Here is a 24,814-nt window from a genome sequence, read left to right on the forward strand (position 1 = left end):
TTCAAGTATTTCCAACCATACCAGTTTAATCCCTTTGTCATTTTTGTGTTGAGTGTTGCGTTTTTGGTCTCCTTTTAAAAGGATTGCTTTATAATTAAAGTGCAAAAATAAAGACAATTGCAGAAATTATTAAAAAAAGAAAACTGCAATTTACTTCCTCACTTCCTAATGTTGTCCAGCAGGTGGCGCCTCTCGCCTTTATCACGCTGAGCGCAGCCGTAGTTTTCACCGTCGAGTGAATGAGGAAGTTCTGTGTGAGCTATGGACGACTTAAGTCTGTAAGACCGTGCCTGGTTCGCTACCATGAAGATTAATGACAATACTTTACTAGAGGGACACAAAGTCGTGCTGGTTCCTTATAATGCAGAGCACGTGCCCAGGTAACTCTGTGAATAACCGTGCTGCCATCTCTGCTCATTTCTTCCGTTCATCCCTCTGCTGCTGATGTCTGTCATCATGGCGTGTTTGTGCTTCTCACACAACTACTTAATTTGCGCTAGAATTATTATTTTTTTTTACTAATGCATAAATAAATAAATAAATAGAAATCCATAACTTAAAAAAACACAGGTTAAGGTTTTCCAAATAACACGTTTAACTTGCATAAAGAAGTATGAAAGGATAGTTTAAACTGGTCACTTTTATTCCAGTATATAACATTATTCAGACTTTACTATGAAAGAAGTATTTTGTTGTTGCGGTTGATGAAGGCGGAGCCCAACTATTACAATAAATATCAGGTTACAGCAAATGATTATTTTTATTATTGATTCAAATGTAGATTTTCAATAGATAACATATTTATCATTTTGTTTTTAAATATTCCCAAAGTAATATCAAAACTGTTCTCAGCTCAAACAACAGACTAAACTTTTAAATGATCAAAATGTTTAAAGGATAACTAGACGACACAGGAAACAAAGTAGAAAAGTTGTCTTGCATTTATGCACAATTGATAGAAAATAAGAAATGTGCATCTGAATTAGTATTTTTCTGAAATACTGTTCTGACTCCATCCACCCATCCATTGTCTGTACTGCTTTGTCCATTAAGGGTCGCGGGGAAGCTGGAGCCTAACCCAGCATTTAGCAGTTGAGAAGCAGGGTACACCCTGGACAGCTCACACAGACTCCTAGGGAGAATTTAGAGTGACCAACCTAACATGCATGTCTTTGGATGGTGGGAGGAAGCCGAAGTACCCAGAGAGAACATGCAAACTCCACACAAAAAGGCCACTGTTCGAACCTCCACCAGCTGAGGCTCAAACCAGCAACCTTCTTGTTGTGAGGTTGTGGTACTAACCACCACACCACCGTGCAGCCCACCGTTTTGACTGAAAGCCAAAAATATAAATTTTTCATGAATAAAATTTAGTTAGTAAACAATATTTACAGAGTGCATTAAAAGCTGTAAATCAGTCACAACAACTTTGTTCTTTGTCATCTGGACATAGTTTTAAATTAAACTTGTGAGTTCATCTTTTTCTTTTAGGTATCATGAGTGGATGAAGTCTGCAGAGCTGCAGCAGCTGACTGCTTCAGAGCCGTTGACCCTGGAGCAGGAGTACGACATGCAGACGAGGTGGAGGGAAGATAATGACAGTATGGGGTCATCCGTTTGTCCTTTGTACAAACAAAAACATAAATGACAAATCAGCTGACATTTAATGACACACATCATTCATCATTTTTCCAGGTTGCAACCTTCAGCCTTTAATGAATGAAGAATAATCAGTTACATTTGGTCCATCACTCATAGAGTAGTTGTAAATGACTGATCCTGAAGTCATGCACAACCTTTAAATTGTGAATGTTACCTTTCCAGAATGCACATTCATCATCTTGGACAAGCAGCAGTGGGCTGACCCCAGTGTGGAGGAGGAGCAGTGCATGGTGGGAGATGTCAACATCTTCCTAACTGACCCCTCAGACCTATCCCTGGCAGAGCTGGAGATCATGGTGGCAGGTGACACACAACATTTCTATCCTCATCTTGATTGTTTTTTTGTTGGTTTTTAATTTGAAGATTGTTCTCTTGCAGAAATTCAGTGGTTTATTCTTCATTCCCCCTCACAGTGAAGGTGTCTTGTTTTTAACAGAGCCGAGGTACAGAGGGAAGGGCATCGGGAAGGAAGTGACGTGCATGATGATGTGCTATGGTGAGCAGCCAATCAGAGTTGTCGGATTTAAAAATCTCCCTCAGCTCAAGGCTGAAATTGCCAACCAAATGTACTTGTATAGAAATATTGGCTCTTCTTCTTGGGGCGGCAGTGGCTCAGGCGGTAGAGCAGGTCGTCCAATGATCGGAAGGTCGGCGGTTCGATTCCCGCTCCCGCAGTCATCTGTCGTTGTGTCCTTGGGCAAGACACTTAACCCTCCTTGCCTCCAGTGTTGGCATCGCTGGTGTATGAATGTGTGGATGAATGTTCGGTGATGGTCGGAGAGGCCGTAGGCGCAGAATGGCAGCCACGTTTCCGTCAGCTTGCCCCAGGGCAGCTGTGGCTACACACGTAGCTTACCATCACCAGGTATGAGTCTGGAGTGGATGAATAATGGATTCACACAATGTAAAGCGCTTTGGGTGCCTTGAAAAGCGCTATATAAATCTAATCCATTATTATTATTATTATTATAACCACTCTTACTGCACCACTGTCAAATAAGAAAAATGACCTCACTCTGACATCACGTTAATTCTTTTGAATAATTTATTATGAACTGTAACCACCATCAGATTCTCCACACAGATGCTTTATGTAGTTTGAAGTGGAAAAAAACAAAGCTACTATATGCACTAATTCATAAAATTTGTCTTTAACCAGGAGTCACCAAACTTGGGATCAGAAAGTTTCAAGCAAAAATCGGGCTGGACAACCAGATCAGCATCGCCATGTTCAAGAAGCTACACTTCCAGGAGGTAAGAACCACATGTTACCTCATCTGACATGGTTAGGCAGAGAAATATAAGTTCTACAAATGTGTGTATTGCAGGTGTCGGTGTGCAAAGTGTTTAAAGAAGTGACCCTTGAGTTGAGGGTGGATGAGTCCATTCAGACGAAGCTGCAGGATGATGCAGCCCACATGAAAGAAAGAGACTACAGACAAACCTGCAGCAACAGAAAGAAGCTGGTTTCGCAGTGATATGTCGAGCTCAGCTGAACTCTCGCCTCCTAAAGACTTCAAGTCATGATCAGATCGGTCTGCACTTAGATGAGAGAAAATGCAGGACAATGAGCTGAAAGCTGGAACATGGAGCTTGTGAAGCATGACCCTTGAGTCAGGGTTGAGGTATGGCAAATGACACAACAACAGGAATGAAAATCAGCGGCAGCAGGTCACATGGAGCCATGAATCCTTCCTTTAATCCATGTATGATCATCTTGACAGAGACCAGAACAAAACGCAGCAAAGAAGCCTGGAGGAGTATTTCTGGAGACTACTTAAATGTCAAGAAAGCTCATCTAAGAGGGTTTCAGAGTAAAAATGATCAAACCAAATGCTGAATTTCAGTATTGTTAGAACTGCACAAACTGACTGAAGAGTTAAACAAGGCTTGTTTTAAATCTAGTTTGTAGTCAATGAAAGTCTGTAATATTTGAACAAAAACACATTTTCAGTTTAATACAGAGTAGATTAAAGCCTTGTCCTGGCTTGTCTCTATAACAACCCTGTGTTTTAAATTTAAACCACTAGTGCAAAACCAGACAAAAATATTGGCAAAAGTTAAATTTATATGTTTACATTTGATTTAATATCATAACCTCCTGTTAAAACCTTATGGTATTAAAGTCTGAACGGTTATGTCTGAAGCAGGATAGGAGCGAAGATAAAGAGCACTCAAGAACAGCAAGCATCTTCTTTCAGGTTTGAACGTTTTGGTGCCCCAACTGGGATTTAATAATAAATCATGTCAGAAAGAGTGTTTCTATCCTCTCAGGCACAGACAATAATCAGATTGCAACACATCTCTTGTACAATAAAACAAACATATTTGGCTCATATTTCTCCTAATTGCCTCTTTACTCTGCAGCATTTCTTCTAATCTTCTTGCTGGCAAGGCTGGAGGTAAAGGTTACACACCAGATGCTGAGGGTTTATTGCTCTAATGGCTGTCATATGGCAGGCTCTCAAACATCCATGTGTATTGGATGTGTTCATTTTTGTCTGACAACTATCGCACAACAGAGCAAAGCCAGTCAGAATCAGAGATGTCCGTTATCTTTGTGCTCCATCAGGACTTTTTGTACTTCATATTTCACTTTCAGTTGTTCTCGTTTATTAGGAGGGCTGTATGCCACCTTAGAGAGGGCGTAGGATTGAAAAATATCCCCTTTGCATGCTTCTCAAACTACAAAATTTCTATAAAAAATCTACAGTCATGACATTAAATGGAAATTTAATCAGAGTAATGCTGACTTTGGCAGCTGGCTTATCAAAACTGATTTTGCTGCCATAATAGACAGTTTATGGTCTCATGTTTCAACCATCCATGAGTTCATTCTCGGTTGTGTTCGTAGCAGTGATGCTAATCAGGAAATAGCTCTGATTCATCACACAAATTAATCTGATGTGTCATCTGATGGGATAATTCACTCATGTGGATGTAAATCCCTCCATCAGAGAATAAGATAATAAGAATTATCACTTAGTTTTTATTTGATCGACTCAGAATCTAGGAAATAAACTTTTTGTTTATTTGAGAAAAAACAGCTTTAAAATGATACTGGTGGTTTCTTGTGTATTGGAAACTACTGTGTATAACTCACATCACTTTTAGGGAGTTTTAGGACATTAGTGTGCTACATGTGCATCCTCATGTTGTAGATTTAGAGTAAAACAAGCAACTGAATAAAAACTTGGAATTAAAATATCAAAATGAAATCAAGAAAAAAATATTCATGATGATATTCAATTCAACAACCTCAACAACATATTTATGTTTGTGTGTGTGCTTGCATCTTGTGTTTCATCTGACATTTATAACTATTCTTCATAAAACTTCAGGAAACAGTAAGGAAACCTTGAACGTATAACAGAGGTTAATATCACTCATAGCATTTGACGTCAGCAGTGCATCCTGATACCTTAGATCGACGTCATACAGACGTCCCAATGCTGGTAGTGTTGTTTCTGTACCTAAACTTAGCACAAAACTAACAAAACTCATCTTGGGTTGATTGTTTCCTTGTTTATTGGAAGTAAATCTTAAGCTGTTGGAAAACATGTTTATTTCCTAAATGGTGCCACATTTGACAGGAAAATCTCACTTATTACCAGCACTGCATGTTATGTGAATTTGGTTTCTAACTGTATTTCTCCACCCCTCTGATCAAAGGTAGCGACGTCCATTAAATCTAATGATGAAAAATGTGAAGGGATCTGGACATGTCATGAGCAAAATTAAGGTTTGATGCCTGAGGACAACATACTGCCCCAGAGACAGATTTATTTCCAATGTTATGATTCAAATATAAACCTTATTCTACACACTATGATGTGCAAATGTCTAATAAATAAAAATAGATAATGAATAAATATTTGACATTTTCTTTTCAGTTGTCTGAAAGATAAAAGTAATGCTAAAATGCTGAAATAAATGAGCATCCAATTTATCTATAGTTGAATAATGTCCCTTTTTTATAATTTAACATCAGATTAAAGAAAAAAACAATATGGTTTGTTTTTTTTTCATGTTCATTAAATTTTTTCTTTGTTCAAATCCTGTAAAATCCTAAACGTTTCATCTTGGGTGTTTCATTGAAGTAAATTGTTACAATAAAAACAATCCCCAAACTTAACCAGCAAAAACACAACAGTATGTTTTGCAGTGCACAACAATTTAATGATGCAAACAATGTTTGAGCATGGACAAAGCTGTGCAAGAACCAAGAGAAAGAAATAAGTTGCCAGAAGAAGGCATTTCAGATCGTGAGTCCAATATCATCGACTTTTTTGTAATCACAAGAAGATTGAGACATTGGGTTAAAAAAGGGAGTCAGATACTCATGAAAATGTGGCACCGCTTTTTCTACGCATGATGTCTAGTTTAAAGACGAAACATGATTTTAGAAAGTTTTGCTGGTATGTTTTATTTGTTTCATTCTTCCATTAACATGTTTCCATGCAGTCGCCACAAGATGGAAATCAAACACTCTTAAAACTTATCGAAACAGGATTTAGCTCGGTCAAAGTTTAAAGGACTGATTATTGTTAATGTGAGTTAAATACAGATTTACAGTTATGACTGAACTCAAGTCTCTATTTCCTCACACTGTCCAAAAATAAATAAAACCAGGTGAGAACAGGGAAGCTGGAAAATGCATCCAACCAATAATGATAATAATAATAATAATAATAATAATAATAATAATAATGCAATAAAAAAAAATCTAGGATTTTAAAGACCATCATGAAATGTCAAGGTTTATTCAAATATATTCAGTTTCAATTCATCATTTATAAAAGTTTTACATGAGTTCATTAAGTTTTTTTTTTATTCAAAAACAGTGAAAAACTGTCAAGGTTGTCATGAATCAACTAATTGAGCGTTTTTGAGTCTTAACCTGAATCACATTTAACTCTGGCAAGTTGCAGTGGTCATTTTTTAAACTGTGAGATTAAGGATTATTCAAGGAAACTGATCATTTGAACTGAGTAATAATAAAAATAACTCATTTGCAGTGTTGACAAAAAGCTTTGGCAAGTATCCTTTTAAACTTGATCATATGAAACTTATATATTTTAGTGAGATGGACATTTTGCTCTCTGGTTCACCGCTTATAAATCACCTTCTGCATCTTTGGCAAAATGTGTGCCTGTTTATCGGCTTCACTTTCCAGAGCTGTGTGGTTTGACACATACGATTATGGAAACTCCAGCGACATGTCACGGGACATCTCTCAAATGCAGCCTGCGCTCCAGGGAACGCACCTGCACAACAGCCGGTCAAAATGCAGCTGACAGGGAGACATTTCAAGTGATTACTTTAAAAAACAAAACAAGCTGTTGTACAAAGAGGGTACAAGAGTGACAACAATTCCATAGGAATTTAAAATGATTTTAACACATTTCTTCCCCGACACGTCTATCTGTACAGACACTGCACCTCCCAGCACCACAAAACAGGGTGAGGGGAAGCAGGGGTGCCCATTTCGATGTTTCCTGCATGTAAAAACAAACAAAAGAAAAAAAACGAATCCCAGTATCCACAGGTTAGAGTGGAAAACCTTCACCTCTGGGCTCTGACAGACGCATATGTGTTTAGTTCTTAGATGTTTGTGTTGATTCAAGAAGCTCCTTAGCTGCAGATGACAGATTCTGCACCAGCTGTCTGATCACGCCCTCTTGCACTTTGGCCCAGGACAAGCTGCTGTCGACGGCAGTGTTGATTGGCACGCAGACGGCCTCCTTCTGCAGGTCGGTCAGCCGGCAGGCGGCGGCAACTCCAGCCAATCCCAGCATCAACAGGAGGAGGAGCTTAAACATCAGGCCAATGAGAGAGCGCCGAGGTTTAGGTGCCGGTTCCACAACCACCTTTTTATCTGCTGAGACGAGAAAGGTTTGACATTATGTCAAATGGAAAATATTACATCCAGGAAGAAAAGCAGAACTATCCTTTAATCTCACCTGCTGCCTGTCCATTTTTTTTCTTCCTCTCCTCATTCTTCTTCTTCTGTTGCTCCTGCGCAGCCACGGCTGCCATTTGAGCGACGTACTCCTTCCTCCTCTTCTCCTTCTCTTCTGCCTTCTCCCGTTTACGAGCCTCTCTCTCTCTGGCCTCCCGCTCCCGCTGCCTCGCCTCCCTCTTCTTCTCCAGCTCTTATTGAAGGACAGAAAAACATGTTTAAATCAGAGATGTGGTTAGATCAAAATCACATTTGCTCATAAAAAGTATGCTGATCATCATTACTGAAGCTCTATAGGGTAATCTTTGATAAGATAAATCACACTCCCTTTTCTACACATTAGCAGCAAAACTGATGCTTTGAGAAAATTCAGAATTTCAATGCTGATGAATTATAATTGCACCTTTATATGGATGTTATTTTACACTTTAGCTTAGTTTTATCATACAGGAATAATAGATTATCTGATTTTGCATTCTGTCTCATGTTTGTGATTCCACACAGGTAAAACTCAATATATATTAATTATAGATGCTTTCATTGTAATAAAAAATAGTGAGGTGAGGAGAAAAGTGACAGTGGTCAAGATCCAGGCTGAAAACATATTAAACACTATTTCCTTTTAAGTCTCACAAGGCCCTAAGTTTTTCAATGTTTTTTTTTTTTTTTTTTTTTATAACCATTTCAGGGGTTGGTGTTTGTCTTCATCCACATCAATAATCCACATCAACAACAACTATGAGGATAAAAGATGCCTGTGTCAATATTCTCTAATTTAAACGGATGATGGATCCCACAGAACAATAATTACATTAAAATGATTTTGGGTTTTTTTGGGGATTAAATCTTTTATGAGAATTAATTTTCCACTGAAATCGTTTGGCCTTGACTATAGATCGCACTTATTGAACGTTAACATCAGGCTGAAAGTTGCACACTGGAAAACCTCATTTCTGAGGATTCTCTAGCACTGATGGGATCTTGATGGCTAAAAAAGTATGAATACGATGTCTTTACAAACAGACAGCTCTCTTGAAAGACTTATAGATGCTTTAAACTCTATGAACAGTTTCGTGAACCCAAACACGCAGTGTGCAACATACAGCCTGGAATCCACTTTGGGGCCTGTGTAGAGCTTTATTAAGCAGAAAGTCCTTTTTTTTTTAAATTTGTGGATAGGTGCTACAGAGCTACTGTAAATACAGAAAATTTCTTGTAAAAAATTGCTAATGAGATCTGAGGTGCTCTCTACACTTGCCTGCAAATTCACAGTCATATCAAGTCTCAACAGGTTATTGATCACAAAATATCTTGTGTGATTCTCAGAATGATGCCCAATCACAAGACTGAAAAACTCTGTATTAACCAGCAAATTGTGTATAGAAAATGCTTTACTAAAATTTTTTCTCAAATGATAAACGCTTACTTAACGCTTGCTAAAAAGAACTGGCTGCACATCATCTTTTTCTTAACTAACATTTCTTTCTTTTTCACTGAGTTATGGTCACAAATTGTGAATAAAGTTCTTGAAGTTACTTTCTGTAAAAACATTTCCAGAAACTTACCTTTTTCCCTCAAAAGGCGCTTCTCTCGTGCACGATCAACCTCATCCTGAATCGCTCTCATGTGCTGCAGAACCTGAAAAACACAACTTTTAGTTTAGGATATTTCTGCTTTAATGTGAAGCAGCTGATCACGGTGTCTCTGTCACCTTCAAGGCACACTGTTTGCACTGCTTCTCATCCAGACAGTCTCCTGCAGCTTTGGCCAGGCCGGGCTCTAACGGGTTATCCTTCAGATCCAACCACTTTAGGCTCTGAGCACAGACACACAGGCTCATTTAATGACACCACTTCTGATATTACAGACATGCAGGGTTTATGGTAAAAGAACAGGTGTGTATAAAAGTAACATGATCACTCACCTTGAGCTGAGAGAAGCTGACAGGCAGCCCTGTCAGCTTGTTGTTGTACAGGTCCAGATGTTGAAGGTTGACCAGGTTCCCCAGGTCATCTGGTAGACAAGTCAGCTGGTTTTTACTCAGATCTAGCCTCACTAAATGGGTCAGACTGCAAAACTCTGGCTGCATGAAAGAAACAGTAAAGATCAGGCAAGCAGGTCCAACTTTATAGGTGGATGACAGCTTTAAAGGAGCCTTAAGTAAAATAATAATAGTAATAATAATAATAATAATGACTGATTTATTTTTTATTCATGAATCATGAAGCAGGGGTATTGATTTATAATGTGATGTATATGTTCAGGGTTTTTGAGTTTGATACTCACAGAAAGGGTAATAATGTTGTTACATGACAAGTCCACAACAGTTGCTTTAGGAAATAAACCCTGTTGGGTAGATTATAGTAAAAATCAGACAAGTATAAAGCACAACATTTCATTTATTGACAATTTTAATCCAGAACAATGCACAGATCAAATGATCTAATAACACAGCAACACTGCCATGAGTTTAAACTTAATACATGCGTGTAATGTGAATATTTGATATTTGTAGTGACGAAACCGAACACCTAGGACAGTGAAGTAACTTACGAGCTCTCTGACTGGCACCTCTGTGAGGTTACTCAGGCTTAGGTCCACTTCATTCCCACTGATTTTATCCTTCAGGTTCAACACTTTGCTGTTTTTACTCATTCTGAAGTCTGTCGTGAACTGTAAGAAAACTAAATGAATAATGACTGTTAACTAAACGCTGACGAGGTGATTTTAAACAGATTTCAATACTTAACTGCAGACACTTTAGATAAGCAAGCACCAGGAAACTATACAACTTTAACGGCTTTCACGATTACTCACCTGTAACGAAAGCTGTAGCAAAAATACGTTCAACTTTGACAATCGATGAGGAGAAAATGAAAATGAACAGACAAAAGAAAACGTGGAAAGACTTGGTGAAAAAGCCCCGAAACGTTGTCAATAGCAGCACAGACTGCCTCTAAATGAAAATCCACGTCACTGATTGAGGAACAACGCGGAGGCGCTGGAGCGAACTGCGCCCCCTTCAGGACAGGAGGAAACAACGCACGTAAAAACACACACAAGGTGCAGAATACAGAAAAGGAAGACAAAATATTCATCTATACTAAAATATTAAAATGGTAAACATGAAAAAATATTTCAATATTGTAAATAAATTATATGTAATGTAAAGTTTACATTTGATCAGTTTTTCTCTATGTAACCTCAATCTGGTTCTCAGTGCAAATAAAAACCAAATTCATGGTGTTTTCTATGGCTCACTCTCATTTTTACATTGTCTGTTGTTATTTTATCTAGACATAATACTGAAAAAATCTAATTTATGAATACCTGGCCATCCAGCTAGACAATAAGCTCTCTTATAGAATGTGTATTGAGCACCTGAAGAGGCATCCTGGATGCCTCCCTGGTCGCAGCATTTTTATACATGCATCATCATCTGTGCTCGCTTTTGCTCCCTATGTTTTATCTCTAATTCCTTACCTAACACACAGGACTCTTTATAATCTGGTCTCTTGGCACTCTTTGACCCTGAAGAGAAAACATAACTGGTTCATTATAGTCTACAAAACCATTTTGGGTAAACAAATGTGTGCTCATCCAAACTACAACTGTTTAAAATGCCAGAATATTTTACTGAGGAACTGTGTTTCTTTATTTCGCACCACGGTCGTGGAATACTTTCTAGGACACCTTAAAGCTCAGTAATATGGCCTCTTACAGTCAGTTTAAAGCTTTGTTCTCTGCTGTAGAGTGCCTTCTTGGCTTGGTCTCCCTTGAAAAAGTGAAAGTTGTCTCAAAGGACTTCCAGGTTAAATAAAGGTTGAATGAATTTTTAAACATTGTCTATTAACCACCAAACCAGGAAGTCTGCAATCATCAAATGGAGGCCATTCAACCTATTTAAGCTGAAAGTAAATGATTGCTTTTGTTTGAGGTTTACATTCTAACAAGTTACAATAAAAATAACAGAGAAATACACTTTACCTGATTAATAACTGTGCAAGCAAATCAACTTAAATGATGTTTTAGTTGCATATATTGCTTTCCCTTTCATATTTAGGAAGACATTTAAAATTATGACCCAGTCTTTGAAGGTTTAGGCAATAGAAATGTTTTTATTCCACATCAACAGCAGACTTTGAGCTTCCTTATCGAAAAAATACATGTTTCTAAATTATTCGGATGCAAAGTATTATTTTTAGAAAAATAAAGGGGGAAAGCCACAGCATGATTCAAGAAAGGAGAAACAGTTTTATAGAAAGTGTACATGTCTCTAGTACTGCCCATGTAAATGATATCTGTTGTTACAGAGGGAGACAGAATAAAAATATTTGTCTAATTTTAGTTATTTATTTGTTTTTTATTGGGATAAGCTGTAACAGCTGTAAATATCACATCTTAAATACATATACACTGGCAAACCAGCAAGTACGCCACCCCTTGCGTCTTTAATTTTAGAATACAACCAGACTTTTGTCATAGACTCATCGGTGCTGCTATGCCAAAACAACCCATTTGCTGGATGAAACTGATGCCATTTTCTAAAAGCCTTGGGTGTGTATAGTCTCAACAGCATGCATATCCACAAATTTGAGTCTAATCCACCAGTGAACAAGTTCTGGAGATCTATTTTTTTTACTCTAAAGTGAGATCAACATATTTTTACTGCATTAGCCCTGTACACAGCAACTCCAGACTCTTTCTTAGTTTCATGTGAGACCATGGTTTTTATTTAACATTTAACTAAACTGGTTTAACCAACCAAACAAGTTAAGTTTTAATACTAAAGCAAAAAACCTTAAGAACTATCTCTTTGTTTTAAAGGAGTAGCAGTGTTTTAATGTAAAACTAGCTAAAACATGGAATCAACACCAGATAAGGACTTTTGACAATCCTAAAGGCTGTAAAATTACACAAAAATTTGATTTTGATATTTAACCAACATGAAAAGCTTAACTTAAAATTATACTCATCAAACATCCAAACATACCAAACATCTGGCCAGTCATGACATGGATATTTAATTTATGTTACAAGCTGGATGACTACTAATCCAGTTTGGGATAGGACACCAACTCTAAAAAAAACCACATATTTTCATCTGAATGAGGTCATAAATATCTATATTTATAAGATCTCTCAAAAGATTTCTCAGCTATGAGGGCGAGAAACATCATTGCTCTTCTCACTGCGTCAGCATACATTGCATTACTGTGACTTGGTCACTGTTATTGGAGCTGGTTTACAAGAAAATAACAAGATGAAATGCTTCTCAGTGGTTTCATTCTTGTGGTTCATTCCAGATGGAAAACATAAAGACTAAGAAGAAAAAGGCAGCTATAACATAGAAGATGAAGTAAACTCTGTTAATAGTTTTAGTCTTTCTGGTCCAGTAGCCGGGCTTTTCCTCCTCTTTGCTACTTTGGAGGATCAGAGTCAGTATCCTCACCACCTCCTTCAGCTCAACTGAGAGCTCTTCAAAGGCAGGCGGCTCTTCTATTGGTTGGCTGATGCTGCCCTGAAAGAGTGATGTGGTTAAGTAACATGATGATAAGACAAATAATACAGCCAGCTCAAACGTGGATTTCAGACTTTTCTGTACAGTACTAAATGTGACGAGTCAATGTTTTTGGATTGCAGTAATCTGAGCTCAACCGATCACCCCCCCCCAAAAAAAAAAAAAAAAAAAAAAAAAGGCTAAGGCCAGGCCTGGTTCCATATTTGATAATCTTGGCCAAATGTATTTACACTTACATTGTTGATATATCTATTAAAATAGAAAACCTGAAAAAAAAAGTTTAAAAAGTTTAACTCATAAGTAGTTTTAAACAGCTGAGTTCAAATCACAATATACTCATATTAACATATAATATTGTCTTTATCACCATTATCATTAGCACAGTTGCAACATTCTGACTCAGTATTGCATACTGTAGCTTTCACAATCTAACAGAAAGCAAATACCTTTTTTCCACTTTCTAACTGCAGTGTCATCCCAACCTGTAACCGTTCATCTGGTGTTTTGGCTGCAGATGCACCACAGATGCATCCATATGGAGTCAACTTCCTCTCCTCTGCAGGGACAAATTCAGAGCATGATTCAGCCACTTTAGTACACATCTCACAAGTGGGCCTTTTCCCAGGATATTTAGAAGGTAAATTGAAAGCCAAGGAGGTGCATGGAGTTTGCAACTATGTACAACAGGAGCAGCAGGTTTTTATTTCTTTTAACATATAATCCATCCAGGATTATTTTTTAACCCATTCAAACCTCATGCATTAGATGCATACTTTTCTTTTTCAGGTCTGATACTCATGTTGCATCAACATTCTCAAAACATTTCCTTAAATATTATTTAGGGTAAAGACCTCAACAATAGCTGAAGGTTTATCCAATCAAAAGGGAGTTTGTTAAACATGGAAAGACATGTTTTCTCTTTAATCTAGCAGTTAGTATGGTGGTACAGATATGATAAAATTTACATGCAGAAATTCTGCAAGTATCTCAATTTATCCTTGGGAAAAATCTAATATGTAATCAGATACTTCTCTTTTCTTCTGTGTAAATTTCACCTCTCTCAGAGCCGCGGAAGTTTATTGCTCTGCCTTGTTCTTCCACAGTTTGGTCTGCATTAGACTCATTGTCTTGAGAGTCTTTCTCCATCAGATGCATCACCAAGATCGTCTCCAGCAGGCTGAGCATCATCAGTGCAAAAATCCCAATGCAGTAGACCGCTGAGAGGGAAGAATAAATGGAATAAAGATTGCAAAAAATAAAAAAAGAACAAGCCTGATAACTTTTTGAATCAGACAGAAATATTTCAACAGTGATATTTATGTTTATCTGGGTCTTTTTTCCCCATTTTGTTTCATGTTTCATGTAGAAGTGTGTGATCTGTCCATTGTGAGGATCTTTGAATTTCCATGGACATGCCTACTCATTTTTTTTTCTTAATTTTTAATCTAATGTCAGGTATATGTTATGTTTTTTTACATGACACTAGAAATAAATTATTGTGTTATACTGACCAAAACCATACTTTTAAAATGCATGTACACACGTTTGCCTGACTGAAAATGAACAAAATTGTAGCTCTTAAAACTGGATTAACACACCCAGTTAATGCAGCTGGAGGTTAGCTAATTAAAATGACTTAGTATAAGTAAAAAAAAAAAAAAAAAACTCAATTAAACAACAGGATGGATAAATATTGTGCAGCTGTTCTTGCCTCAAATGATTTAAAATATTATTAATTTGGTTTTCCTTTCTTATACCAAAAGGTCTTACTTCATCTAAAAATTTTGTTAATAATTCTCAATTGAAATATATTCTGGGACATGTTGCACTCATAAGCATGCTGTGTATTGTTTCACATCAATATCTCACTGGTTGGTTCACTGACATTAAATGTAACTTTTGTGATTTGATAAGACATTATTAGAATATCTTTAATCGTCCAAGAGTAGAAGTTTGGTTTCAGGTAGCTGAGATTTGCACAGAATACAAAGAACTTTGATCATGTTACCTATGAGTGGGATCTTGTCTGATGAAGAAGGCAAAATTTCATTTAGAATAAGCTGCATCACAGTGACAGCAAGCAGCACGGTGACCTTGAAGCTGAGCTTCTCGCCGCCTCTGTCTGAGATCAGGAAGGAGGCAAGATCCAGACACAGGAAGAAGAGGACAGGCAACAGGAAGTTTGCAATGTACAGTACAGATCTCCTTTTCATAGAGATCTGTGGACAAAAAGGTAAATTTCAGATATTCGACATGAAGATTTCTATGCATATTTATTTTAATACTGTTACAAATTACTCACAGTATAAATGATTGTATCCTGCTCAGCTCCAAATGGAGAAACAGTTTTATTGATGACTGTCATGTCAACAAACAGCCACTCGTACTGAGTCCGCATCAACTCACGTGACCATTCGGTGGTTATTGAAGAATTTAAGTGGTGAACAAGCCTTATTTCCTCAACTAAAATGGGAAATAAACATGTCACAGAGAGATTTAAAAAGAAGAATGTACAGTTTATCCTACGCTTTTCTACCATGGAAGGAAAGCAAACTTGCTTCCGGATATTCGTCTCATTCAAAAGTTCCTATTCAGAATGGCAATTTTTAAAAAATTCAGAATTGTTTTTAAACTGTTAAACTGATTTTCATTGTTCCTGTAACAATGTCAGTAAAGATCTTTATCTCTTTATTTCAACAGTTTAGGGTTAGAAGAAGTTGATGTGGACTAAATCTATAAAGATTTTTTTCTGCATTTTTCCTTTTAAAACAGCGAATGTAGCTGTCCACAGTTAAATCTTAGTGAGCTATTAAGTTTCTACTGCATATAGGAAATCAAAGTGTAGATATTTGCAATGGTTTTAGCATTTAGCACAAGAAAGAACTGCTTTGTGGATCACCAATCTCCTGCCAAGCATTAAATGCTAAAACAGCTTGACATAAATGTATGAAAAACAAAATGAAGAGTGGGATGGGAAGGACTCACTGGAGTGGATGGCAGATTTGAATGAAAGGGTGCAGCTCTGAACATCAAATGGGAATTTGTGAACCTGCATCCTGCAGGTGCTGACCAGTACCTGGTCATTTTGAACAAAGACTTTACCCATGTTGTTAATAGTGAGATAAGGACTTGGAGGGGCCTTGTCTTTTTCTGTCCTGTATCATAACAGAGATATTTAAAGAAAAACACATGACATATACATCATAGCTTTCCTGGATTACTTAAAAGAAAACCACCGACTGGCTCAGGTACAGTAAGCTATTCATTCTTAAACAGATATTTTGGAAAAGAGCAGCAAAATATAATAATTTTCCATCAAAATGTGAAACAAAACTGCATCAACACAAGCAGATTTCCACTGTAACAAAGTAATACAGACCTAGATGGAGGAGGTCCCTGGTCAGGGCGTCATTAATCAGAACCAAATTTACCCACAAAAATCTTTACATTTAATTGGGCAAAGCACGTTTTAAAATATTATTATTACTACATTTATGAAAGACTTTTACACTACAGGCTCAGGATATCAAGAAAAGAAACTTAATTCATTATTTCGTTTCTTTCTGTCTAATCAGCTTTCATGTATCTTTCAGCTCGACATTCACCATTTACATGAGTTTGCTTACATCTCTTCAATGGTCAAATCTGGTTTCCACAGAATTTCAGTAGGAAGACTAATGTTCTTAATCCCACAAAAATCACTGGAATTCCAGTAAATGTACTCATTTTGCCAGACCTGCAGAAAATAGAGTATATGTGGAAAGTATTATAGTGTACTAAGGTTAGTAAAAGTTTAAAGTATTGAATAAAAACAAAAAAAATGGCATTTTAAATACAATTTTCCAACTGTGTTAGACAAGAGGAGGCCAAATCAAGATTTACACAAGAAACTTACCAAAAAAATCCAAACATAGGGAACAAATGTCTGGTCTATCTCTTTCTGAAAGCAGAGAAATACCTCAATCAGAACACTGATCGCACAGGAGCAGAAATCAACCACTTAGATGATTTAAGCCTTGTACACCCAGTACATTTCTCTAACTACTGTGACTACTGTCTGGTAGATTCTACTCATTTTGAAAAGATCATTCCAGGTGCAGGAAAATGCTCCTTAAAATAGATGCTTCTTACTTCTTCTAAAGCCACACTTTGGCAGCAACACATAAAACATGACCGGAAAAAGTTACCCTGTTTGTCTTTAAGTTAACCGTCCTGAGCAAATACATTTTATTTCATTCTGTCCTGATTCTAAACTATACAGAATAGGTGATTAAAGCAGTTATACTTGCTTACTGTAACTTTATTCATCAAAACAGATGGTTCTAGCCAGGTGTTTCACTCTTTCCTTCCCCCACGAACAAAACACAAGATGGACAAACAACAGACCAATGTTTGTCCTCCTCTTGTTCCTCTTGAGGAAAGTGACTAAATGAATTGAAATATGTAATATGAGTAGACAGTGTAATCAAAAAGATACACTGTCAGGTTATCTTTAATGGACCACTGGGGCAGTGACATCACTTTGTATTACAATCAATTCCTTTAATGGATGATTTCACTATGACAAAAGACATTAAACTGCCTCTTCCCAGAAACCGGTCAGTCTCTGCTTTTGTTCTCTATTTTAAAGTAAGGAGACTCTGCAGATTTTCTTTTTTTTTTTTTGTTTTTTTTTTTGTTTTTTTTTACAGTATGTTTTCTGAAATGGCAAAATATGACCGGCTTGAATCAGTCTAAGTCAGTGTTAACGTCACTGCACAGGAAAGTTAAGGTGGATTTTGAGGAAACTTCTTTGTCATGGAAAACTATAACTGTTACTGGAAAAACTGTATAGAGAATATTTTTCTGAAATTTCTGTTGCTGCAATTTTGCACAACAGGAAGCTGTAATGTAGACTGATGCTGCAAGCCTGTTTTGCTTTACTGGGCCAGAGCCTGTGAGCAGTATTGCCTGCAGTGCGGTTGTCCACTATTTCCAATGAACTGTAGTTAAAGTCTCTTTTATCCTGTGTTCACACATACTGCAAATTAATACAGCTAAATCATCAAAAAGTTGTTTTTACTCAGATAGTTTTCTATGTTTGTTTTCAGACACCAAAAAGGTGTAAAACTCTTTTTTAACTATGCTGTCACCTGCAGATCTTTAAATGCATTGTGGGGTTTCTTCTCTACTCTGATAACTTTGACTGATAAACACCCACATCTGTTCTGCAGAGGGAAAAAAGGTGTAATTTAGCTTGATTTGAATTCATCATTTACAACTTTTGTTTTAAATCTGAAATTAAGATTCTTGAATACACAGTGTTGTGAATTTTTTACTTTTTGCTACTTTATCCAAATACAAACACTTACATCAAAGTATTTTTCCACACAATGCACATTCCTTAACATAGCTGGTACTTGTTTGACTTGCTGGGTGAAAATGAAAAGCTTAATTTATTCTTTAAAATAAGAAAATAAATTGCAATGCAACCCATTACAACACGTTAGTACGTGTTTCTTATAACTTTAAACTTTACATTTATTTTCCCAGTAAACTAATAAAACAAATAAATTAAAACTTGTATAGTAACCACTTACCACATCTAGGATGGCATACAGCAGAACTTCCAAGAATACCTCTGTAGGCCTTCTGTAGTCTTTAACAGGCCGGGTCATGGAGAACAGCTCATTGGCTTTGGTCAAGTTCAGGTGGTTTAAAACATCCTGATAACTACACACTTTCTCAAAGGTCTCCCCATCTCCAGCTTAAGATTTGACAAAATTAAATTAAACACAACAAAAATAGAGAAAAGAAAGTAAAAAAAAATATTTTTACTTTTAAATTATAGATGGCAGTAAGTAACAGCTTTTAAGTTTTAACTTCATACATCTCATATTGGTCCCTAAGTGTCACCCCAAAGAAAAATTAAATGTCTAGGAAAATATCCGGTGCCTGTGGCAACTGATGGATATTGGCAAGCATTTGAGGTTAACCGTGATATGTTTTTTACAGCAATTTCTTTATACCAAGAATAAGGATGCTTAAAGTGCAAATGAATCAAAACCAGCAACCTTCATGCAGTCTGACAACCAGATTTCACCGTAGAAAGTCCTAGAACTCCCATTAACATACTTTCTAATAAAAAAAAATATATATATATAATCGTTATAGTAAGTGTTATACTATATTCACTGTGAGGAGTTTTCACTGAGACCTGAAAGAAAGTAAATTTAATCTCTAGTATAATCAGAGGCCTTTACCTGTGAAGAGGAGCAGAAAGAGATATCCAGTCAGCAACATCAGTGTAAACCAGAGAGAGAATCCACACTGTCTGAATGGGTGGCTGTGTACAGCAAATATGCATCTTAGGACCGTCCAGAAATTTTATATGGCAAAAATCAATATCCTCACACAGGAAGAGGGCTGGACAAATTGAATGGCCAACCTCCTTGGTTTGATTATTTATTTGCTTTTTATTTACTCTGAGTTTGAACATCACATCCAGGCAAAAGTAGAATCTACTGATGTTTGCCACAATGTGATGGATGTTAAAAAGATTTTAAACCCATTTAAGCATAAAGAATTATTGTCAGGTAACATCATACTTTATTTCCTAGATTAAATTACATATGACTTGACTATATGTAATAATCAAAAGAATAGTCTCTAGATCTTTAATGGTTTATTTTAAAAAAAGAATTTGGATGATTATATATATATATATATATATATATATATATATATATTAGGTTTAATTCAAATTGTCTGCTTCCCTCTACCCCTTCCCTTGACAACCAACATAATAAACCTTGCTGCTCATCCCACAAAATCATTTTTCCTCTTAAATGAGGCACCATTTAAACAGTAAATAAGCAGGCTTTCCAACGGTTTAAAACCTGTTTAGTGAAAACCCAGTTTTTTCACTAAAACTGGAAGTCATGAAAGACTGACTCAGAACACTGTAAATGAAATGAGTAGTTACAAATATTGATTTGTGAATCATTAAGCTGTGTTTTTACCTAATAGCACAATTATGAAAAAGAAATCCCAGCCAGATGAAGTGAGAGCTACTCTGCACTAAATAAATAACACTGAAATCAAGCCAAAAACACTGCAGTCAGCTGATATCACAAGAGTCTGTGGTTTAATGGACTCAGTGCAGATGACAGATCAACTTGCAAACAAGATGTGCAGTTTAGAAATAAAGTCTTGTGGATTAATGGAATTAAAAAGGAACATGAACAGCCATGTTTAAAGGAACCTGTATTCTAAATGCTCTGCATGCTGCCATGTTACTATTCTTCTTGTATGTTATTACATTTACTTGTGCAATCACATTCATAGGAGTGTATCCATGTCTAGCACTGTGTAATTCATTCAAAAACACCAGTAAAGGGCTACATCAATCACAAATAAATCAGGTATGAAAGAACTTCATTCATGTTTAAGTTCTTCCTAAATAAAAAATGTTGTAAACATGCTTTTAAGCTTTTACATAACTAGTTGTTTTCTAGTCCCCAAAAAGTCCCAAAGCAGTACACAGCTAAAGGGAACATAAAGAAACTATATTTAGGCCTCCTGTTTCAGTGGTGCTGGCATCTCTCGGAAACTGCTTGACAAAAATTAAATGAAAGTAAACATGAAAATGAAAAATTAGCACAAAATAACACTATTCAGTGGGAAATGATTGTTATTATGATTTTTGTTTTGAAGATTAGTTCTTTCAGCAGAATTTAGTCTTTTTCTAAGACGGTCCTTCAAGTCTTGTAGAACAAAACATAGCTCCTGGGATGTGCAATGAAATCTGCATTGTTTTGTTTGAGAACAGTTAACACTGAATTCTGTGTGTAAAATGAGCTTATCTGTATATGTGTCAGGCTTTATGTTACATTTTTGGTTATGTTTCAGTGTTATTTCAGTGTTCTGATCTCCATCAGCTCTGTTTTAGGCTTAGTTAAATTCATGTTTGGTTTTTCTTTTTTCTCTGATCTGCTGGACTAACTCGATATTAAGACAATTACCTCAATAACCTTTTCTTAGTCAGCTGACTTAGATTACTGGTGTTGATCTGTCAGTCCTGTGTTAACCAGTTAGCTTGGAGTTGTTTTTTTTTTTTTTTTAGTTCAGTTTCCTGGATTTCCTGGTTTAGCAGTACATTTACTTCTTTTAGCATAAAGTTAATCCTTTTCTCTATCTCATTTTCTCTTTGTAAGCCTGCATTTTGGGTCCTCCTTCATTATGCACTACAGTTACGATTTTAACTTAATAAAACTTCACACAAAATGAATTTTATACTAAATTTGTTGTAAGACATGTCAGTGCATTCAGATGTTTGATACTTTGTTGGTTTTATTTGATTTTATGAGACTAAAATACCAGCCATTTAACAGCTACGTTTACATGGACAAATATTTCATCTATCCGACTGAAATCAATCTGATTAGAGATTCCAGCTGACATGGTTTTATGGACAAAGTGATCCGATCAGTTGTAATGATCAGATTTAATATGATCGTGACCCTTTTGACTTGAGCAGTGCCTACTAGTTCGGAATAAGAAGTAGTTTTTTTTTTTACATTTAACCTTTGGACCAACAAAATGCTCAATGATCCTTGACTCTTTCAGTTTCTAAGAAAAATGTTGTGTCTTCTACAGTCCTGTTCTGTTTGCTGCCGCCATTTTTCAAGTCTTCCCTGATACTCATTACGTCATGTAACCCCCACGTGGTTCAAGCATGCACAGAAAAAACATTCACCACAGAAACAATCAGAATGAGTGTATACATGGTTATTTTTTCCTGTTTATCCGATTATGAAAAGGTTTAAACCTCCCCTTTCGATCGGATTGAGAATTCTTTCCAATCGAGGCAGATCGGATCAGCTGACTTGTTCACATGGCACATTTTTATTCTGACTGGACGTTCGATTGGATCAAATGTGCTCTATGTAAACATAGCTAATGTTTAAATATGTAATCATGTTTATTAATCCATATCATACAGTGATGTATATGGTATAAGGTAATTCATATAGATTAATGTATTTGGCTGATTTATACAGTATCCAAATCATCAGGTGGTGTAAAATTCTAAAAATGTATTTTCAACTGTACTCATTTCCTGCTTGAGGACCCCTTAAGGCCCATCTATGCTCCCTTGCATGTGTAAACAGGGAATAGGGAAAACAACTGTGAGATTTCTAAACAGATCAGCAAGAATGAAATTAATCTAGTGGTCATCTGATTGCATGCTCGTGCGCCCACTAAGAGTCCCTGGAAAAGAAAAGACGGCCTTCTTCAGACTGCATGATTGACTTGAAGGAGATGTTGCCACTCTGAATGTCAAATGGAAATATGTAAAAACACATCCTACAGGTGCTGATCACAACCTGGTTGTTCCAATATTCAACACAAGCACACATTCAACTCATTTTGCTGACATAAGGAATTGGAGAGGATTTGTCCTGTTCTGTCCTTTATGACAGCAAATGAAAGCAAATGTTGTGGTGAACACATTTGAATTCTTGAATGTAAGTCATGAGCTAGCTCCTCCAGCTCGAGTGGTTAATTAAAACAGCAATATATTAAGACACCTGTTGAGCTCTTTCTCCCTCTGCTTCATGTGATTGCTGTTGGTGGTGGCGGCGGTGGCCACTGTCTTTGTGGACTCCTGGCTTGCCATCTGCTTTTCCTCTAATGGTAGTTTAATTTTGTTTTAGTCTGATCACTATTTTGCCTTGGTTGTTATAACTGTGTTTAGCTTATCTTTAGTTTGCTTTTCTTTTTCTAATTTTAACCTCACTGTATAACTTGATCAACTTGGCATTATTCGTTCTGTTGTGCTTTTCTTTTAGACCGTTGGGAGCCATAAGGTAGATGGGCAAGGCACTCGTGGTTGGGTATCCCCACTCTGTGCTTGGTTTAGCGCACTGGGTACACAAGGTCTCCATATTTGTTCGCGTTCATGAGATGAGAGTGGTGGCACACCTGGGCACTCCCCCCTGTAGGCTGCCCTCCACCGATGGCCCCAGCTAGTCATTGTTTTTGTTGAGCTATTTAGCTTTTAGCCTTTTTTTTGTTAAACATTTGTGTGTTTGATTTAAGTTTGTGTTTTTGTATTGAAAGAAATATTAACTTGCACCCACGTCTGTCTGTTTAACAGGAACAAGCCTGTGTCCATTTTTTCCTGGGGTCCTACACTCCAGGTGGCGTTGTTGGTCATCCAAGTTCCATGATTTTAAATAAAGCATTAATAACATTTATCTTCAATCTTTTCATTTTTGACTACATCTCTCATTGTACATTACCACTCTGCCACACAAACACACACATGATTGTAGTAATAGATGTCTCATCAATGATGCAAGTGGAGCAGCTGCTTCACCATTATTTAAAGTGTACAAACTTAGTTTTTGCTCCCTCATTTTTTTAATACTCAAATAAAAAAAATTATATATTATACATTGCAATTATCAATGGATGGTTACCCTTATAAACTGTCATACTATTTTCAGTTATTGATTTTAAAAAAAATAATAATAATAATAAAAGATCCCATTCTTGGACTGGCCGCACAGTCAGTTGGGTCATTTTAACATATTGTGTTGGCCACTGGCACACAAACACATCAGCAGCTTTACAGGTATGAAATGTGTCATGTAACTTTATTAATGGATCTGTTAGGTCCACTGACAATAACATACAAATTCTAAATGTGCTAAAATTAAAAATGAGTTTTAGGAAATTAACAAATCTATCACTGGCTAATAGTGCCATGGGGTAAGTTTGCTTCAGATCGGGCTTTACCCGAGGTACATGGCTGTCTCACAATAGGGAGTCTCTCATTATTTCTCTGGTTAGTTATAGTAGAACTCTGCCAGCAACTGGGGTGCAGGTGGGTCCAAGTCTCTCATTCCACGACACCCCAAGACCTCTTCTCACAACCTTAACCTCACCGTGCTTTGTGGATTCCCCCCAGCTGTCCGTCCCTTTGTTCCTTTCTCCTCCTTCAGGTGGAGGCATGAGGAGAGGAGACGGAAGCAGAAAGTACTATGCTGTTTTTGTTCATTTCTCCTAAATAATTCATTAAAATGACAGTGAAAACAATCCTTTAATTAGCACAAATTATGTTATATAATTTGGATTTTACTGAAAAAAACTACCAATGATACCGTGATAAAGTAGCTTCCCTTAATAAGTTAATCTCAGAAGCTAATTTTAAAACCTGCCTGAAATTGTTATCAGTGATCTAAACAGTCAGGAGAACCAACACAAGCACAATACTGCACAAAAAAAACTTAAACCCAAATGTTAAACTAAAATTCTACATGAAGAATGAGCAACACAATATAATTTACACTGCTGGTTAAGAAAGAGTTGCCAACAGGCTCATATTTTCTTGAATCTGTCATTTAATAATTATATTAAATTATATAATAATAATCATAATTTGTTTATGGAAAATTTTTGTAGGAATTCAGTTCAGAATATATATCTTTTCTTTTTCTAAAATTATATTTTAGAACAATAAAATCTTATTCATTTTCTGAACAGAGTTTGGATTATCTAAACGGATTTTTCATGCAGTTTTTACCTCCACCGAGGACTTCATGCATTCTGGAAATCGTGGTCTCTCAGTCTGTCTGTATGTCTGTTAGAAACATAACTCAAAAAGTTATGGACTGATTTTT

The 24,814-nt window shown here is 36.5% G+C and overlaps 3 protein-coding genes across 5 annotated transcripts; 1 reads left to right on the forward strand and 2 right to left on the reverse strand.

The window, feature by feature from the left end:
- The first annotated feature begins 245 nt into the window (after positions 1 to 245).
- Positions 246 to 4,000, forward strand: nat9 (N-acetyltransferase 9 (GCN5-related, putative)). Its single transcript, XM_041974908.1, has 6 exons — positions 246 to 380; positions 1,492 to 1,601; positions 1,825 to 1,965; positions 2,099 to 2,158; positions 2,822 to 2,916; positions 2,991 to 4,000. Exons 1-6 carry the CDS (start codon positions 304 to 306, stop codon positions 3,138 to 3,140), a joined length of 633 nt encoding a protein of 210 aa, XP_041830842.1. The 5' UTR covers positions 246 to 303; the 3' UTR covers positions 3,141 to 4,000.
- Positions 4,001 to 6,409: 2,409 nt separating this feature from the next.
- On the reverse strand, positions 6,410 to 10,594 carry lrrc59 (leucine rich repeat containing 59). Of its 3 annotated transcripts, none has more exons than XM_041974709.1 (8): positions 10,442 to 10,594; positions 10,178 to 10,308; positions 9,911 to 9,970; positions 9,549 to 9,707; positions 9,336 to 9,440; positions 9,190 to 9,262; positions 7,626 to 7,817; positions 6,410 to 7,540 (listed from the first exon to the last, which is right to left on the reverse strand). In XM_041974709.1, exons 2-8 carry the CDS (start codon positions 10,277 to 10,279, stop codon positions 7,260 to 7,262), a joined length of 972 nt encoding a protein of 323 aa, XP_041830643.1. In that variant the 5' UTR covers positions 10,280 to 10,308; positions 10,442 to 10,594; the 3' UTR covers positions 6,410 to 7,259. The 3 variants fall into 3 exon arrangements, with proteins under 3 accessions (XP_041830643.1, XP_041830641.1, XP_041830642.1); XM_041974707.1 differs by having other exon boundaries at positions 6,410 to 7,543; XM_041974708.1 differs by having other exon boundaries at positions 6,410 to 7,543; positions 10,178 to 10,297; positions 10,442 to 10,591.
- A 2,314-nt stretch (positions 10,595 to 12,908) lies between these two features.
- LOC121632979 (5-hydroxytryptamine receptor 3A-like) lies at positions 12,909 to 23,074 on the reverse strand. The gene is made up of 10 exons (XM_041974822.1): positions 22,927 to 23,074; positions 18,725 to 18,891; positions 17,041 to 17,085; positions 16,772 to 16,881; positions 16,131 to 16,300; positions 15,448 to 15,608; positions 15,154 to 15,364; positions 14,201 to 14,362; positions 13,592 to 13,701; positions 12,909 to 13,145 (listed from the first exon to the last, which is right to left on the reverse strand). Exons 1-10 carry the CDS (start codon positions 23,072 to 23,074, stop codon positions 12,909 to 12,911), a joined length of 1,521 nt encoding a protein of 506 aa, XP_041830756.1.
- Positions 23,075 to 24,814: the final 1,740 nt, after the last annotated feature.

This window comes from Melanotaenia boesemani, chromosome 21 (assembly GCF_017639745.1).
Source record: "Melanotaenia boesemani isolate fMelBoe1 chromosome 21, fMelBoe1.pri, whole genome shotgun sequence".
NCBI lineage: Eukaryota > Metazoa > Chordata > Actinopteri > Atheriniformes > Melanotaeniidae > Melanotaenia > Melanotaenia boesemani.